The sequence below is a fragment of the Ornithorhynchus anatinus genome, chromosome 8 (genome assembly GCF_004115215.2).
Source record: "Ornithorhynchus anatinus isolate Pmale09 chromosome 8, mOrnAna1.pri.v4, whole genome shotgun sequence".
Lineage (NCBI taxonomy): Eukaryota > Metazoa > Chordata > Mammalia > Monotremata > Ornithorhynchidae > Ornithorhynchus > Ornithorhynchus anatinus.
Window position 1 is genome coordinate 7,253,654 of NC_041735.1, and position 16,811 is coordinate 7,270,464.

At 47.6% G+C, this 16,811-nt stretch overlaps 1 protein-coding gene across 1 annotated transcript in view; it reads right to left on the bottom strand.

Moving 5' to 3' along the window:
• PREX1 (phosphatidylinositol-3,4,5-trisphosphate dependent Rac exchange factor 1) overlaps nt 1-16,811 on the bottom strand; it is a gene marked incomplete at its 5' end in the record, with an annotated part of 189,410 nt that overhangs the window by 78,546 nt on the left and 94,053 nt on the right. Inside the window, 2 exons of the mRNA XM_039912880.1 lie at nt 13,181-13,282; nt 15,504-15,608. Coding sequence (XP_039768814.1) covers nt 13,181-13,282; nt 15,504-15,608 — 207 coding nt within the window. The remainder of the gene's footprint in view (nt 1-13,180; nt 13,283-15,503; nt 15,609-16,811) is intronic.

Genomic DNA, 16,811 nt, shown 5'->3' on the forward strand with positions numbered 1-16,811 from the left:
GTAACTAAAGTCTGTCTTCTTAAACTGACCCTTGAAAAACAAGCGACTTCACTAAGTTATGCAGAAGTGCAACTTTGCCACAAAAGACTTGCTTAATTTCCTCCAAGAAGCCTTTCCTCACTAAGCCCTGATTTTCCCTACTCCCTCTCCCTTCTGCATCAACTCTGCACTTGATATTCACCCTACCCACAGCACTTCCGCTCGCATCCATAATTTCACGTGAACGTCCATCTCCCCCCTTCAGACCGTACGCTCTTCAAGGTGGGAACGTGCCGACCGACTCTGTTGTAGTGCCTTCTCCCGAGAGCTTAGTTCAGTGCTCTGCGCCCAGGACGGGCTCAATAAATACCACTGATCGACTGATAGCATAGTACAGTGCTCTGCGCCCAGTACGTGCTCAATAAATACCATCGATTGATTGAATGCTCAGTATAGTGCTCTGCACACAGGAAGTGCTCAATAAATACCACTGATTGATAGCATAGTACAGTGCTCTGCGCCCAGTACGTGCTCAATAAATACTATCGATTGATTGAATGCTTAGGATAGTGCTCCACACAAAGCATTGAATAAATACCACTGATTGCTCAGTACAGTGCTCTGCACATAGTAGGTGCTCAATAAATACCACTGATTGCTTAGTACAGTGCTCTGCAAGCAGTAAGCACTCAATAAATTTCATTGATTGATTAGTATAGTACTCCGCATACCACGGGAAGCCCTCAAAAATACCACTGATTGCTTAGTACAGTGCTCTGCACGCAGTACACAGTAAGTGCTCAATAAGAACCACTGGTAGATCGATGGCTTGAGCCGCATAGATATATCACTTCTGCTTAACTCATCCATCTCTCTGGAGGGTCCTTTAACCTCTACTCTCTCCCTGACTCATTATCTGATGCCCTGCTCATTCTCAGCTAGGGCCAGACCACGACAAATAAACACCTCCACCAAATAAACACTTCCACCCGGGAACGACAGCCTAGAAATAGAAAGCTCCAGCTCCTACAACCGACAGCGTGCTCTTCAAAGACTGTTGCGCCTCCAGCTGCCAAGGATTACACATCTCTTGCCCCTAAGAAAAATGCACTGCAGTCTTGCAAACGAAACTTAAAAATGGATCAGTCCGGACTTCTCTGTCTACAATATTTATTGAGCACCTATTCTGCGCAGAACACTGTTCTAAGCACTTGGAAGAGTCGGAAAGAGATAGCAGAGCTGGTCCCTGCCCTCGAGGAGTTTACGGTCTGGTGGCATTCTAGCTCATTAAACCATCGAGGAGCTCAGAAAAGAGGTTCTGGAGGGAACAAGAGATTCTCTCAGCTGGTGAGTAGAACTTGGGGAGTCCAGTTAGTCAATAGTATTTATTGAGCACTTTCTGTGTGCAAAGTACTGTACTACGTATTTGAGAGAGTACGATATAACAATCAACATATTCCCTGCCCACAGCGAGCTTACGGGCTAGACGGGGAGACAGACGTTAATATAAATAAATCAATAAATTACAGATTCATTCATTGATTTATTGAGCGCTTACTGTGTGCAGAACACTGCATTAAGCGCTTGGGAGAGTGCAGTACAACAATAAATGGACACATTCCCTGCCCACAGTGAGCTTACAGTCTTATGAGCACTGTACTAAGCGCTTGGGAGGGTACAATATTACCATAAGCACATTCCCTGCCAGTAATGAGCTTACGGTCTAGAGGGAGAGACAGACGTTAATATAAATAAATCAATAAATTACATATATAATCACTGTACTAAGCCCTTGGGAAAGTACAACAGAATAATATAATAGACACATTCCCCGCCCACAACGAGCTTAGAGACAAGAGAGGGAGACAGAACATTGTACTAAGTACTTGGGAGATATACAAGAGAATTGGTAGATCCAATCCCTGCCTTCAAGGAGTTAAGACCAAACTAGTCTTTCCTAAAAATGGGGCCTGGATAATCCCCAGGTGGATAATCAAGTGGGTAACTGAGAGTTTGCTGTGCTTAGTGGGCATCCGGGAAGAATCAGACTTGGAGGGAGATGGGGAGGAAGGGGGAGAAGATTCACACCTTCGAGGAGCTTTTTTTAAAGTTACAGTTGCTGCTCAGGGATTTTGTTCAGTGAAGATTCCACTCCCCACTAGCATCCTCTCCTGGGAATCTCTGCAGGGAAACTGCTCAGGGAAGCAATTTAAACTTTACAAAATCATGAGCGAAAATGAAGTTCAGGGGAGGGAGAACAGGGATTTCATCCCCATTTGACAGATGAGGTAATTGAGGCACAGAGAAGTGCCTTGCCCAAGGTCGTCACCCAGGAGGCATGAGGCAGAATCAGGATTAGAATCCAAGTCCCAATCAATCAATCGTATCTATTGAGCGCTTACTGCGTGCAAAGCACCCAACTAAGCACTTGGTAGAGTACGATATATCCGAGTTAGCAGACACGTTCCCTGTCCACAACGAGCTTACGGTCTTGACTCTCAGACCCGTGCTCTTTCCAGAAGGCCACGCTGCTTCCCAGAATACTGCCCAGCCCCCCGCCAGAGATCTGACCACCCAGAAGAGGAGGAGTCCCGGCTCCACAGAGACAGTGTCCACCAACAGAGCCGGCCAAAAAGGTTCCCTTGGGACTTCTCAGAAAGAAGCGGCTTTAAGCCACTTCAGGGGCCGTGGTGAGCTCCTGCGGACGGAGGGGGAGAGGCTGAGAGGGCCGAGACGCTCTCGACTGCCCCAGTTGCCTAGTCGTGCTTGCAGAGACTGAGTCCTTGTGGTTTCAAAGCAAAAGGGAGAGAGGAGAGGCATATCCCGGAAGAAAGGAAGTGGCCGTGTCATAAATAAAATCATGCCAGCTTCCCTAGCCCCTCTAGACCGGAAGCTCATTTTGGGCAGGGAACCTGTTATATTGTTACACTGTATTCTCCCAAGGGCTCAGTACAGTGTTCTACCCACAGTAAGCTCCCAATAAATAAGACTGACTGACAGGATGTCATATCACCCTCTTCTCCTCTGACAAATGTTTACCATAGCGTGCCAGCCATGCCCCATGGCACAATGCCACCCACAAGCCTAGACACTCAAAGAAAACGGGCTGCCAGACTCATCGGGAAGCGCACAGGAGGGCACTGTCTCTAGAACAAAAACAAACAAAGGTTTTCTTCTTTTTTTCTTTCTCGGTCACCACCAAGAGGAGGGCTCTTATGAGGGGAGGGCTCAAACAAAAGGCCAGGTTGTGGGTGGCTGGCGAGAGAGATGGAAGCAGCACGGCCTATGGTAAGGATACAGGAAGGAACATAGAACCCAGAGACCTGGGTTCTGATCATAGATCAGAGCCAATTGCCTGGGGTGTGATCTTGGACAAGTCTCTTAAACTTTCTCCTCAAAGGCAGAAATAGGAAAGAGAAAAATCAAGATGAGAAAATTCTTAGGGTGGCAGTCGTGTCATCCTGATTTAGAACTGCTCCAACACACTGCCCGGAATATACAGACAGACATAAAACATGCCAGGTTAATTGACCAATGCATGCATGGCCCTCTGTTTCATCCTAGAGGTGGTGATCCACGGGAAATTTTTAGTGGTCACCTGCTTACAAAGAAGCGAACACCCCTCTCTCCTCCTCGACAAAAAAAAAGCAAAAACTAGAAAATGCATCATTTTTCCAAGCAGCCCCCTGGCTGGCTCCCTTCCTTCTTCTCTCTCTAACCTGGCTTCTAACTACCAGTTCTTTGGAGGAAAAAAATAGCACTTTAAACAACAACAACAAAAAAAACCACTATTTTTTTAAAAGGTATTTGTTGAGTGCTTACTTTGTGCCAGGCGCTGTTCTAAGCAATGGGGTAGATACAAGGTAATCAGGTTGGACACAGTCCGTATCCCTCATGGGACTAACAGTCCTAATCCCCATTTTACAGATGAGGTAACTGAAGCACCAAGACGTGAAGTGACTTGCTCAAGGTCACACAGCCGACAAGTGGCAGAGCCAGGGCTGGAACCCAGGTCCCTCTGATTCCCAAGCCCGTGATCTATCCAATAGGTAATGCCGCTTGCTACTTGGTCTCCTCCCGTGCTTAAGCAATAGATACTCCAGTTCTGCTGCAAATTCCCCCATCTCACCACCCCCTCATCACAGGGGAGAGGTAGTCTTCTAGCTGAACTCTCAACTCCAAGGCCTCGAGTGAAACTCTGCACCCGTGGACACTTGATACACCCACCTGCTGAATAACTGACTAAACCTATTGGGGAAAATGAGCGAAATAGAAGCTTCGCTCCAAAACACTGTGAGCGAAACTCAGAAATTCATCCGTGCTGTGGTTTAGGATGTGGAGAAGGTGCCAAAGCCAAAGCCCAAGATTTCTAGGTCACAATGAGAGGAAATACAATATCAGATTTCCAGTGACTCCCGACATCACTGATCTTCACTTGCAGAGTCAGGGAGTGGGGGTCGGGGGACGGAAAGGCCAGTAAACTGAGAATTTGGTGAAAATGCGCCCATTCTTCAGGTTATTTGAACAAACAAAATGGAGTCCAAGGAGCTAACCCCACATACACCCAGCAGCGATGGACATCCTAAGTCCTAGGAGCCCCAAGAAGAAAAGAGCATATTGATCAACAGGCTGGGAGGAAATTTCCAGGGAGAAATCTTCATTTTTTTCTTTGTGGTATTTAAGTGTTTACTATGTGCCAGGCACTGTTCTAAGTGCTGGCGAAGATACAAAGTAAGCACTCAATAAATATGATTGAATGACCACAGATTAATCAGGTTAGACAAAGTCCCTGTCCCACTGGGGCTCACAGTCTTAATCCTCATTTTACAAATAAGGGAACTGAGGCACAGAGAAGTGAAGCATCGTGGTGTAGTGGCTAGAGCATGGGCCTGGGAATCAGAAGGTCATGGGTTCTAATACGAGTCCATCACAGGTCTCCTGTGTTACCTCGGGCAAGTCACTTCAATAATAATAATCATTTATAATAATCATTGTGGTTTTTGTTAAGCGCTTACTATGTACCAAGCACTGAACTAAGCATTGGGGTGGATAAAAGTCCTCTAGATTGTGAGCTCATTGTGGGCAGGGACTATCACTGTTTATTGTTGTATCGTAATAATAATTATGTCGGTATCTGTTAAGCGCTTACTATGCGCCAAGCACTGTTCTAAGCGCTGGGGTAGATACAGGGTAATCAGATTGTCCCACATGAGGCTCACAGTCTTCATCCCCATTTTACAGATGAGGTAACTGAGGCACAGAGAAGTTAAGTGACTTGCCCACAGTCACACAGTTGACAAGTGGCAGAGCCGGGATTCGAATCCATGACCTCTGACTCCCAAGCCCATGCTCTTTACGCTGAGCCACGCCGTACCTTCCCAAGCGCTTGATACAGTGCTTGCACACGGTAAGCAGATAAATTAATAATACAGTTAATGTGATACATTTGAATAAATACAGTTGAATGTGACTCCCAGGAATGTGCTCTATCCACTGTCCACTGTAACAGCTTCTCGTTCATTCAGAACCCTTTAATAATAACAATAATGATCGGGATACTTGTTGAGAGGTTACTATGTACCAAGCACTGGGCTAAGGAGTGGGGCCAATTGGATACCATCAGATCTGACACAGTCCCTATCCCACATAGGGCTCTGAGTCTAAGGGAGAAGGAAAACAAGTATTTAATACCCGCTTTTTATGATATGTGTTAAGTACTTACTATTTGTCAGTCACTTTTCTAGGAACTGGGATAATCAGGCTGAATACTGTCTCTATCCCACATGGAGCTCAATCTAAGGAGGAGGGAGATGGGTATTGAATCCCCATTTTGCTTTTGAGGAAACTGAGCCAAGGAGAAGTTATGTGACTTGCCCATTTTTCAGAAGAGGAGACAGACCCGGAGAAGTGTCGTGACTTGCCCAAGGACACATAGCAGGCAAGGGGTGGAGCCAACATAATTCTCCTGACGCACTCCTGCGTTATCCCCACTAAGCCATACTGCTTCCAGTGATCAAGAAGTAGCATGGTTTAGTGAATAGAGCACAGGCTTGGGAGTCAGAAGGACCCAGGTTCTCATCCTGGCTCCACCACTTGTCTGTGGTGCAACCTTGGGCAAGTCACTTCAGTCATTCAGGCAGGCAGATATAAAATGGTGGTGACCACTTGGATTTGTTATAATGTACTCTGCCAAGATCTTAGAACAGTGCTCTGCACTCAGTAAGTGCTCAATAAATATGATCGATCGATTGAATAGTGTTGACAGACGTGATCCCTGACCCCAAGGAGCTTCTAGTCTAGTGCTACAATCTCGTGTTCGTCTGCCATTCTTGGCCCCCGGGGGCTGTTGGTGCTCCAGGGCTAAAGAAGTCTCTGGCTCGATGACTTATTGATTTTACCTTCTCTCATTCTCACAGCCTAAACTGGGAAGCCAAGTTTTGTGTTAAGAAACAGGCCGACACAACCTGAATTCAGACATGGGGGGGTCCAGGCCTGGGTAACCTGAGAAGAAAAAGAAGGGCAGAAATCTCTCTCTCTCACACTCTCTCTCTCTCCATTTTTAATGGTATTTGTTAATCGCTTACTATGTGTCAGGTACTGTACTACGAGCTAGGGTAGATACAAGTTAATCGGGTTGAATACAGTTCATGTCCCACATGGGACTCGCAGTCTTCTTATTATTAATAAGAATAAAAATTAATAATAAAAAGTACTTGTTAAGCACTTACTGCGTGCCAAGCACTGTTCTAAGCACTGGGGTAGGTAATCAGGTTGGTAACAGTCGATGTCCCACACGGGGCCCACCGCCTTAATCCCCACTTTACAGATGAGGGAACTGAGGAACAGAGAAGTGAAGTGACTTGCCCAAGGTCACACGGCAGACAAGTGGCAGAATGGGGATTAGAACTCAGGTCCTTCTGATTTCCACCAATCCACTCCTCCTCTCAGGCTTAGGACTGAACTGATTCCAAGCAAAGGGTCAATCGGCGATTTATTTCCTTCCCAATGGAGCCCCTCCTCCCAACGGTAGGTGAAGGAAATTGGGAAGAACAGAAACTCTAAACTCCCCCAATTCTCAATGTCCCCATGCAGAATAAAGTAGGGGGTCCGAGAGTCATCGGGTCCCTAGCACCCCCTCACTGGTCTTAATGTAATCAATCAATCAATCATATTTATTGAGCACTTACTGTGTGCTGAGTACTGTACTAAGTGCAGTGTGATCCATTAGCACACCACAAGGGAAATTTCCCCATTTGGATTCCATCACGGGCCCTAGAGTTCATCCCAGCCATGTCTGTCTGAGAACCAGGACCCAGACAAGGGTGAGAATCCGAAAGAAACCAATAAAAGAAAATCATTAGAGAAATAGTTCAGTTGCTGAGAGAGGGCTCGCATCAATGAGCCGGAAAATTGAAAACAGGGCCCGCGATGATGGGTTTTTAAACGCCGGTGTGTGTGCTTTTTTTATTAGTAGTAGTAGCTTGCAAATTCTTCTCCTATTTCCCCAGCTCATAAATTTGCAAACTGCTGGGGTTCACCCTGGAGTGGTAACACACAGAGTAAAGCCAGGGATTCTAATTCACCTTGCAAAAACTGGAAAAATCTGGATGCCAAGACTAATCCAAGACCGCTCCTTCAATCAATTACTAGTATTTACCAGGCCGTCACTGTGTGCAGAGCACTGTACAAAGTCCAACTGAGTGAGCAGACGTGCTCCTTGTCCTTGAGGAGCTTACAGCCTAGCTGGGGAGACAGTCACTTAAATTAAGGATAGACGGAGAAACAGAATATACAAGAAACGTTCATAAATGTCACCGTGCACTTTGGTGGCACGGAGTGGCTAATAAGAAATACGACGGGAGGATGAGATGTGATTCAGGGAAGGCCTTCTGAAAGAGAGGTGATCTTGGAGGGGCTGTGGGCAAGTCACTTCACTTCTCTGTGCCTCAGTTCCCTCATCTATAAAATGGGGATGAAGACTGTGAGCCTCACGTGGGACAACCTCATTCCCCAGCGCTTAGAACAGTGCTCTGCACGTAGTAAGCGCTTAACAAATACCAACATTATGATTATTATTAGGATGGGCAGAATGGTGGCCTGTGGGTATGAATGGGGACAGAGCTCCGGCCCAAAGGGACAGCATGAACAGGTCGGCGGTGGGAGAGACGAGGAAACACAGTGAGTAGGGATGGGTCGAGAGGAACAGAAAGTGCGAGCTTGGGTGTAGTAGGAGAGAGAGTGGAAAAGAAGAGGAAGGAGAAGTGGGTTGACCAATGCTGCTTAATAGAGCCAGCCTATTCTCAGCCCCACAGCACTTCTGCCTGCATCATTATTTATTTATATTAACGTCTGCCTCCTCTGGACTGAAAGCTCCTCACGGACAGGGAACGCGACTGCTAATTCGGTTGTATTATATTCGCCCAAGCACGTAGTACAGTACACAGTAAGTACTCGATAAATACCAATGACCGATTGAGAGCTTTAAAGCTAAGGGTCGGGAACTTCTGCTTGATGCCCAGAGAAATGCGCAACCGTTGGAGGTTTTTGAGGAGTGGAAACACTCGGACAGTGTGATATTTTAGAAAAACGATCCCAGCCGGACTCAAGTGCAGTCAGCATCTGGAGATGATAAAGCAGGAGTAGAAGAGCAGAAGCTGAACTGATATTGCAAAACTGGGCACCAGAACAGTTTCTGGGCAAAGAGAGGAGAGAGCGGAGTCTCGGGAAGTAGCACGGTGTAGTGGATAGAACATGGGCCTGGGTCAGAGGATCACGAGTTCTAATCCTGGATCCGCCACTTCATCTGCTGTGTGGCCTTTGGCAAGTCACTTTACTTCCCTGTGCCGCATCTTAAAATGGGGATTAAGACCGTGAGCCCCATGAGGGACGGGGACCGTATCCAACCTTAGCTGCTTTTATCCGCTCCGGCGCTTCGTAAAGTGTCTGGCACATAGTAAGCGCTTAACTAATACCACAGTCATTATTAACGGGCGGTCGCTTCTCAACATATCCCTCAACAGAGGACCCAGCACCTCCAACCAATCCAGCGGGCAGTGGACAGCAGGGTTCATTCTTCCAGAATTCTGGGCACGATTTTCCCAGCACATCCCAGACCTCCGCTGCCCAACTGGCTGCTCTGCCTGCCGAGAAGCAGAGAAACGCAATTCCTCCAAATCAGATAAGAGCTATCTGCAGAGCAGCTAGAAAGCTCCCTCCAGTGAGAAAATGTCAAGGTCGCGCGAGATTGCTGACAGGCGGCTTTGAGCAGCTGACAGACTACGCAATCTAGTCTTGGGAAATCGTCGAATGAACATTTCTTTGAGGCTCCTCAGACACTTCTCCGATCTCTCTGGCCAAGTTTTAGAAAAGGGGAGAGGGAGTCACACAGGTCTGGAGAAAGGCCGTGGGATGGGACGGGGCGGAGGAGGGTTGGCTGGATCAGTAGCGGTCCTTCATTCATTCATTCAATTGTATTTATTAAGTGCTTACTGGGTGCAGAGCACTGTACTAAGCGTTTGGAAAGTACAGTACAGCAGTAAAGAGGGATAATCCTTGCCCACAATGGGCTCACTGTCTTGGGGAGTTGGGAGGGGCAGAGCGTGGAAACAGACATTAAAGCAAGTAAAAAGCCATCAGTATTGATGCGGAGGTGGACGGGCAACCACTGGAGATTCTTGAAGAGCGGGGAAACATGGGCTGAACATTTTTTCTAGGAAAATGATCTGGGCCACGACTCTGGGAAGCAGCATGATCTAGAGGATAGAACACGGTCTAGGGAATCGGAAGGATCTGGGTTCTAATCCCAGCTCGGCCTCTTGACTGCTGTATGACCTTGGGCTAGCTATTTCACTTCTCTGTGCCTCAGTTCCCTCATCTTTAAAATGGGGATTAAGAGTGAGAACGCCAAGTGGGACAGGGACTGTGTCCCTGTGTCCTGATTAGCTTGGATCTCCCCCAGCGCTTAGTACAGTGCCTGGTACATAGTATATGGTCAACAAACGCCATAAAAAAAACCAGAGAACAGAGGAGCCGTGCCGCCTAGTGGAAAGAGTACAGTCCTGGGAGTCAGATAACCTGGGTTCTAATCCCGGCTCTGCCATTTACCAATCGGGTGACGTTGGGTAAATGACCAGTCATTTACCCTCTCTGTGCCTCAGTTTCCTCGCTTTAAAATGGGGGTTGAAGTGCCTATTTTCCCTGCCTGTTAGACCGGGAGCCCCACGTGAGACAAGTACTATGTCTGCCCTATCTCATATCCAACCCTAGCATCAAGTGCAATGCTTGTCCCAGGGTTAGCACTTTAGGAATACCACAGTCATCATTATTGTTATTCAGTCACTCGTATTTCCTGAGTGCTTGCTGTGTAAAAAGCACTATACTAAGTGCTTGGGAGAGTACAGTGTTGACCTAACTCCCACTCTAGGTGGCCACATATCACTCTGGAGTTCAGGCAGTGGCCCACTGGTTCAGGAAGCCCGGAAGTAGTAGTCACCCTGTTAGCCTATGTCCTGGTCTGCAACTTCAGTGGGGCAAAGCAAAATCATATTCTATCCCTCTCGTAGCCTAGCGAAAGAATTAAGGTTGGGAGAGCTCTCAGGTTCAACCAATTAGAATTGGAGAATTGACTTTTTCAAAGGTCCACTGAAAAACAAAAATCCATTACTCAATCGAGAGTTGCAAGGAGGAACTTGAAAAAAACGTTCATCCCCTAGAATTTCCAATTCCTCATGCAGAAGACTCATGGAGAAGGGCCAGAACTGGAAATTCTCTCAAATCAGGTCATCCTCTAAGAATGATAATAATATTAATAATAATTATGGTATTTGTTAAGCACTTACTATATGTCCGGCACTGTACTAAGCGCTGAGGTGGATACGAGCAAATCAGGTTGGACACACTCCCTGTCCCACAGAGGGCTCACGGTGTCAATCCCCATTCTACAGAGGAGGTAACTGAGGCTCAGAGAAGTGAAGTGACTTGCCCAAGGCCAGACAGCAGACAAGTGGCGGAGCCAGGATTAGATCCTATGACCTTCTGACTCCCAGGCCCGTGCTCTATCCAATACTCCGTGCCTCTAAATTGTAAGCTCATTATGGGCAGGGAACATGTCTGCTAACTTTGTTGTATTAAACTCTCCCAAGCGCTCAGTTCAAGTGCTCTGAACAGAGTAAGCTCGCAATAAATACCACCGATTTATTCACCGATTTTACATAGTAAGCGCTCAATAGATACCATTGATTGATTGTCTGATTGATCGATCTGCCCTTCCAGGGCTTCTCTGGGACTCTTCACGAGTCCCAGTCAAATCTGACTTTCAATTTCCACCATCCGCATCTCTTCTCAAATCCCCTACAAATCCAGCTGGAAGCTGACAAATCAAGGAACCCACAGCAAAACGGGAAAGGGGAAACGTAAACACGGCGGAGACACTTTGTCAGGAATGCAAACCGTCTGCACTACCTTGGCCGCACTACTTAATCCCCATTTCCTGTGGTCTGTTTAGTCCATCAGCTGCTGGAGGGAGTTCTCCCCCTTCTGTTTTCTACTCCCAACCAAGCCCCCAGATCTTTTTTCTCCTTTTGGTGAGAGTCGGTCCCAAAATATCCTCACCCGACTCTTCAGGCAGATAACACATAACCTCCCCCTCCCACAGTCACTCAGTCACATGATATTGCTCGAGCACTCACTTCGTGCTCTAGGCCCAAAGCTCGTCGTGGGCAGGAAACGGGTCTACCAACTCTGTGGTACTGCACTCTCCCAAGCACTCGGTACAGTGCTCTGCACACAGTGAGTGTTCAATAAATGCCACTGATTGCAGAGTGTTGTACTGAGAGCTTGGGAGACTACGACAGAGTCACTAGATGTGATCCCTAGGGACAGGAAGTGTGTGGGGAAAGTGGTGCTATTACCTCATATCTGACAGACAATTACTCTCCCCTGTTTCAAAGCCTTATAGAAGGCACATCTTCTCCAAGAGGTTTTCTTGCCCTCCTTTCCTCTTTTCCCGTTCCCTTCACCCTGATTTGCTCCCTTTACTCATCCCCTCTTCCAGCCCCGCAGCACTTATGTCCATATTTTCATTTATTTATATTGAAGTCTGTCTCCCCGTCTAAACCGAAAGCTCATTCTGGGCAGTGAATGTGTCTGTTTATTGTTACATTGTGCTCTCCCACACGCTCTGCACACAGTAAGCGCTCAATAAATATGATTGAATGAATGATTGCATGAATTACCCACTTTCTTGTCCACAGCTTGATTTTAAGTCAGGTCTCATTTCTCTCTAGCTTTGGGCCCAGTTGTGCTGATAATATTCCCAGATCAAGCTTCCCTCTCCGGCCACCCGTGAAGCCTCCACAGTCCCCCCTCCAGAGAGAGAGAGAGAGAGTATTAAGTATGTACTGAGTTCCTACTGTGTGCAGAGCACTGGATCAAGTGCCCGGGAGGACACAATAGAGGAACAGACACGGCTCAGCAGCCGGAGAGAGACACAAGTTATTTACAAGCAGTTGGAGTTGCAGCTGCTGACAGCAGGGGGGTGAGAGGATAAATAAGGCCACACGGGTCCCCCTGCTCCACCCCCCATCCCAAATAATGCCCATTGAGCTGGTGGAATTGGAAGATATTCTCCACCTGTCCGGCAAAGAGCAGAATTGATCCTGCCAGCTCAGATGGCATGGATGTACACAGCTGTCAAACCTCCCCTCCCAACCCCGCTGCCCCCTACCCAGCGGGACCAAGGAGATGCCAGCAGGATGGCTTGGGAGAAAGCAGAGTAGAGAAGCAACGTGACCTAGTGGATAGAGCGTGGGCCTGGGAGTCGGAAGGAGCTGGGTTCTAATCCCGGGTCTCCCTCCTGTCTGCTGTGGGACCTTGGACAAGGCACTTCATCTCTCTGTGCCTCGGTTATCTCATCTGTAAAATGGAGGTTACGACGGGGAGCCACAGGTAGGACAGGAACAACCTCGTATCTACCCCAGCGCTTAGTAAAGTGCTTGGCATGTCGTAAGCGCTTGACAAATACCATTTAAAAAAAAATTCCAGAAAGCGAGGCCGAGGCCGATCGCCTTGGGTGGACCGGCTTCCTCACTGGGGTCACCTTCTGGACCCCCTTGGCTGCAGAGACCGAGAACTAGCGAAAACAGCTGGGGTAGGGGAGGAGGGGAGAGGAAGACAGTAGGGAGGAAAGGATTCCGAAAGGTACCTTGAGGAGGAGGGGATATTTGCAAATCCTCTGGATGGGAGTCAGTAGGTAACCCTCCAGGGGGATATCCGTTGTCTTTCTGCCTCCCAAAAGCATGCAGCTCTGAAAGCAAACCAAAAAGCACATTAAGACCAGATTCTTGACAAGGGATGCTTCCCCATACCCAAGCAGATCGAGAACAGTTTGGGGAGGGGCTCTGAGGCGTTGACGACGGAGCTTCAGGAATGTAGTTTGCATCAGGTACGAAGTGCAGTACTGTACGGCAGTCCTAGCAGCTTAGCCCAGGCCTGGGCATCACCTGACTGTGTGACCCTGGGTAAGTCACCTAACTTCTCTGTCCTCCCTCCCCCTTAGTCGGGGAGCCCCATGAGGAACGGAGAGTGCATCTGATCAGATTATCTTGTGTCGACCACAGCACTTATCACAGTGCTTGGAGCAAAGGAAGCACTTAACAGATATCACAATTATCACTGTTGTTATTATTATTATTTTCTTGTGGGAGGGTTCATGGCTATCCAAACCTCTAGCGGCTTAACATGAGGCATATGTACATATATACAGCATATATGTGCAACACATGGACATATCTGTAATTTATTTTCTATAAATCAATCCATCATATTTATTGAGCGCTTATTATGTGCAGAGCACTGTACTAAGCACTTGGGAAAGTACAATTCAACAGCACCAGCAGGCACATTCTCTGCCCATAATGAACTTGCAGTCTAGAGGGGGAAACAGACATTAATATGTCATTTATAATACAGAATTTAAAGATTTAATAAAGATATATTAACGTCTGCCTCCTCTACACAGATGGATTTGCCCATGGTCAAACAGCAGGCAAGTGGCAGAGCCAGAATCGGAACCCAGGTCCTTCTGACACCCTGGCCCATGATTGGCTGGAGTGGGAGAGGCATGGGAGAACTCAGGGATGGGGGAGAAGTGAGTAAGAGAAGGGAGAGATGCCGGACCCAGTCCTCTAGACTATAAGCTAAATGCAGAGAGGGAATACATCTGTTATATTGTACTCTCCCAAGTGCTTAGTACAGTGCTCTGCACACAGTAAGCGCTCAATAAATACATCTGACTGATGGACTGACTAATGACCATCTTTTAAACCTGTGAAAGGTTTTCTCTAGAATTAGCAATCTCCATATAACGTCATTCAACATGTATTGTCAGCCCTGGGGTTTTAGGGTGATTGCTTTGGGGGGGTTTTTTCCCCTTAAAAGCTCTCGGGTAATCCCTGAGCCAGAACTAATCTCAAAGTAAAGATGGGTTTATTATGGAGACCCAGCAGGGAAAATGATGTCAGGGCCAAAACCTCGACCTGGTCCCGAGAGGGTCTGTAGGGAGACAGACATTCCCAGGGGAAATGCTTGACTGGATGGAATTGTGCAATCGGGACCAATGTAGAAACCAAGAGGGAGGACAGAAGTTCTGAGTCTTTGGCCCCAGCCAAGGCAGAGAGAGCCAAAGTCTAGCCAGACTGCCTGCCAAGGCCGGGGGCAGAAGATTAAACCCAAGTGAAGGCTTACATCAGCAATGGGCAGGCTGGGTGAATTTTTCTAGACTCGTAGGACTGCTGAAACTCTAGTCTGAATTGGAGTTTGGAGAAGGCAAAGGTTCTGTTGGGTCACCGGATTCTGTTGAGTGCTCTACTGTTCTCCGGCTAGTGGATCTCAGCGTGTGGTCATTCTGGTGTAACAACCCCCCTCCCCCCAATTCTCATCCCCACCCCAAATCTCTCCACCTCTCTTCCAAGCAAGCGTGGACTTAGCATGGTCTCACAAGGTTTCCAGTTGGTGCCATTTTGGTGCCAGAGTCCCTGTTCCACTTGGGGCTCACCAGCCTACGTAGGAGGGAGAACTGGTACTGAATTCCCATTTTACAGTGGAGGAAACAGGCACAGAGAACTGAAGTGACTTGCCCAGGGTCACGCACCAAGCAACTGGCAGAGCCGCTATTAGAACCTAGGTCCTCTGACTGCCGGGCCCGTGCTCTTTCCACTAGACCACATTGCTTCTCCCAAATATCACGATTTTATTACTTGTCAGTTCAGCCCTCCTTTAAAATGGGGGTCCCTGGAGTAAATGAAACCCTACCTGACCAAATCCTTTGACTACCACATTGGACTCTAGACTGTCAACTCTTTGTGGGCAGGGAACGTATCCACCAAACTCCATTATCTCGCACTCTCCCAAGCGCTTAGTACAGTGCTCAGCGCATGGTAAGCACTCAATAAATACAAATGATTGATTGAGGGGGAGCAGAAGTCTCCAGGAGCAGCCAGGAACTGGGCAAGTCCAGCCTTACTTACCAAGAGGAAAGCTCGCACTGTGGGAATCTTGTTCAGTTCCATCAGGAGCCTCAGGGCCTTCTCGTGGTTGCTGCAGTACTCCTCGTACACGCAGAACTTGTCCTTCTGCAAGAGAAAAACAGGCGCTCTAGGCCGGGCGGTCCAAGAGAGGGACGGAAATGAGGAGAAGGTCAGGGAACGGGACCGAGGAGCAGGGAAAGATGAAGGGGACCAGCTCCGGCTCAATAATAGCTGCTCTTCCCCATCTGGACTTAAAGTGTGTGTGGTCCCTGAAGCAATTGCGTACTCCTAGTTGTGGGCAAAAGGGGAGAAGGAAGGATAGGAATGTGCATTCGGATAAGGCACCAAAACTTGAGCTTTACTCTCCTCTGCTGAGAAGAGAACAGCCAAGATATGTATGAGCATTTTTTGTTTTTTTTTAATGGTATTTGTTAAACACTTACTCTGTGCCAGGAGCTGTACTGAGCACTGGGGTAGATCCAACCTAATCAGGTTGGACCCAAGCCACGTCCCACAAGGCGCTCATCATCTGAATCCCCAACTGAGGTAACTGAGGCACAGAAAACTGAAGTGACTTTCCCAAGGTCATACAGAAATGTGGCAGAGCTGGGGTTCAAACCAAGTTCTTTCAGATTCCCAGGCTTGTGCTCTATCCACTAGACCACGCTGCTTCTCAAAAACCACTGACCAACTGAATAAATCAGGGAAGCTTAATGACCTAGAGAAGCAGCGTGGCTCAGTGGAAAGAGCATGGGCTGGGGAGTCGGAGATCATGGGTTCAAATCCCGACTCCGCCGCTTGTCAGCTGTGTGACTTTGGGCAAGTCACTGAACTTCTCTGGGCCTCAGTTACCTCATCTGTAAAATGGGGATTAAGACTGTGAGCCCCACGTGGGACAACCTGATCACCTTGTATTCTCCCCAGCGCTTACAACAGTGCTTTGCACATAGTAAGCACTTAACAAATACTAACATTATTATTATTACCTAATATCTGAGCTGGACACATCATTCAGACCAAGCTCTCCTGAGCCTCTGAATTGATCTGGCTCACTGTGTTTGACATCCGATATACAAGAGACCTGCTGTGTGACCTCAGACAGGTCACTTAACTTCTCTGTACCTCAATTTCCTCAGTCAGTCCATCAATCATACTGATTGAGTGCTTACTGGGTGCAGAGCACTGAACTAAGCGCTTGGGAGAATACAATATAACAATCTAACAGACATATTTCCTGCCCGCAATTAGCTTACGGTCCAGACAACCCCTCACAAGTCGTTGTGAGGGCTAAGGACTGTGTCTAATCTG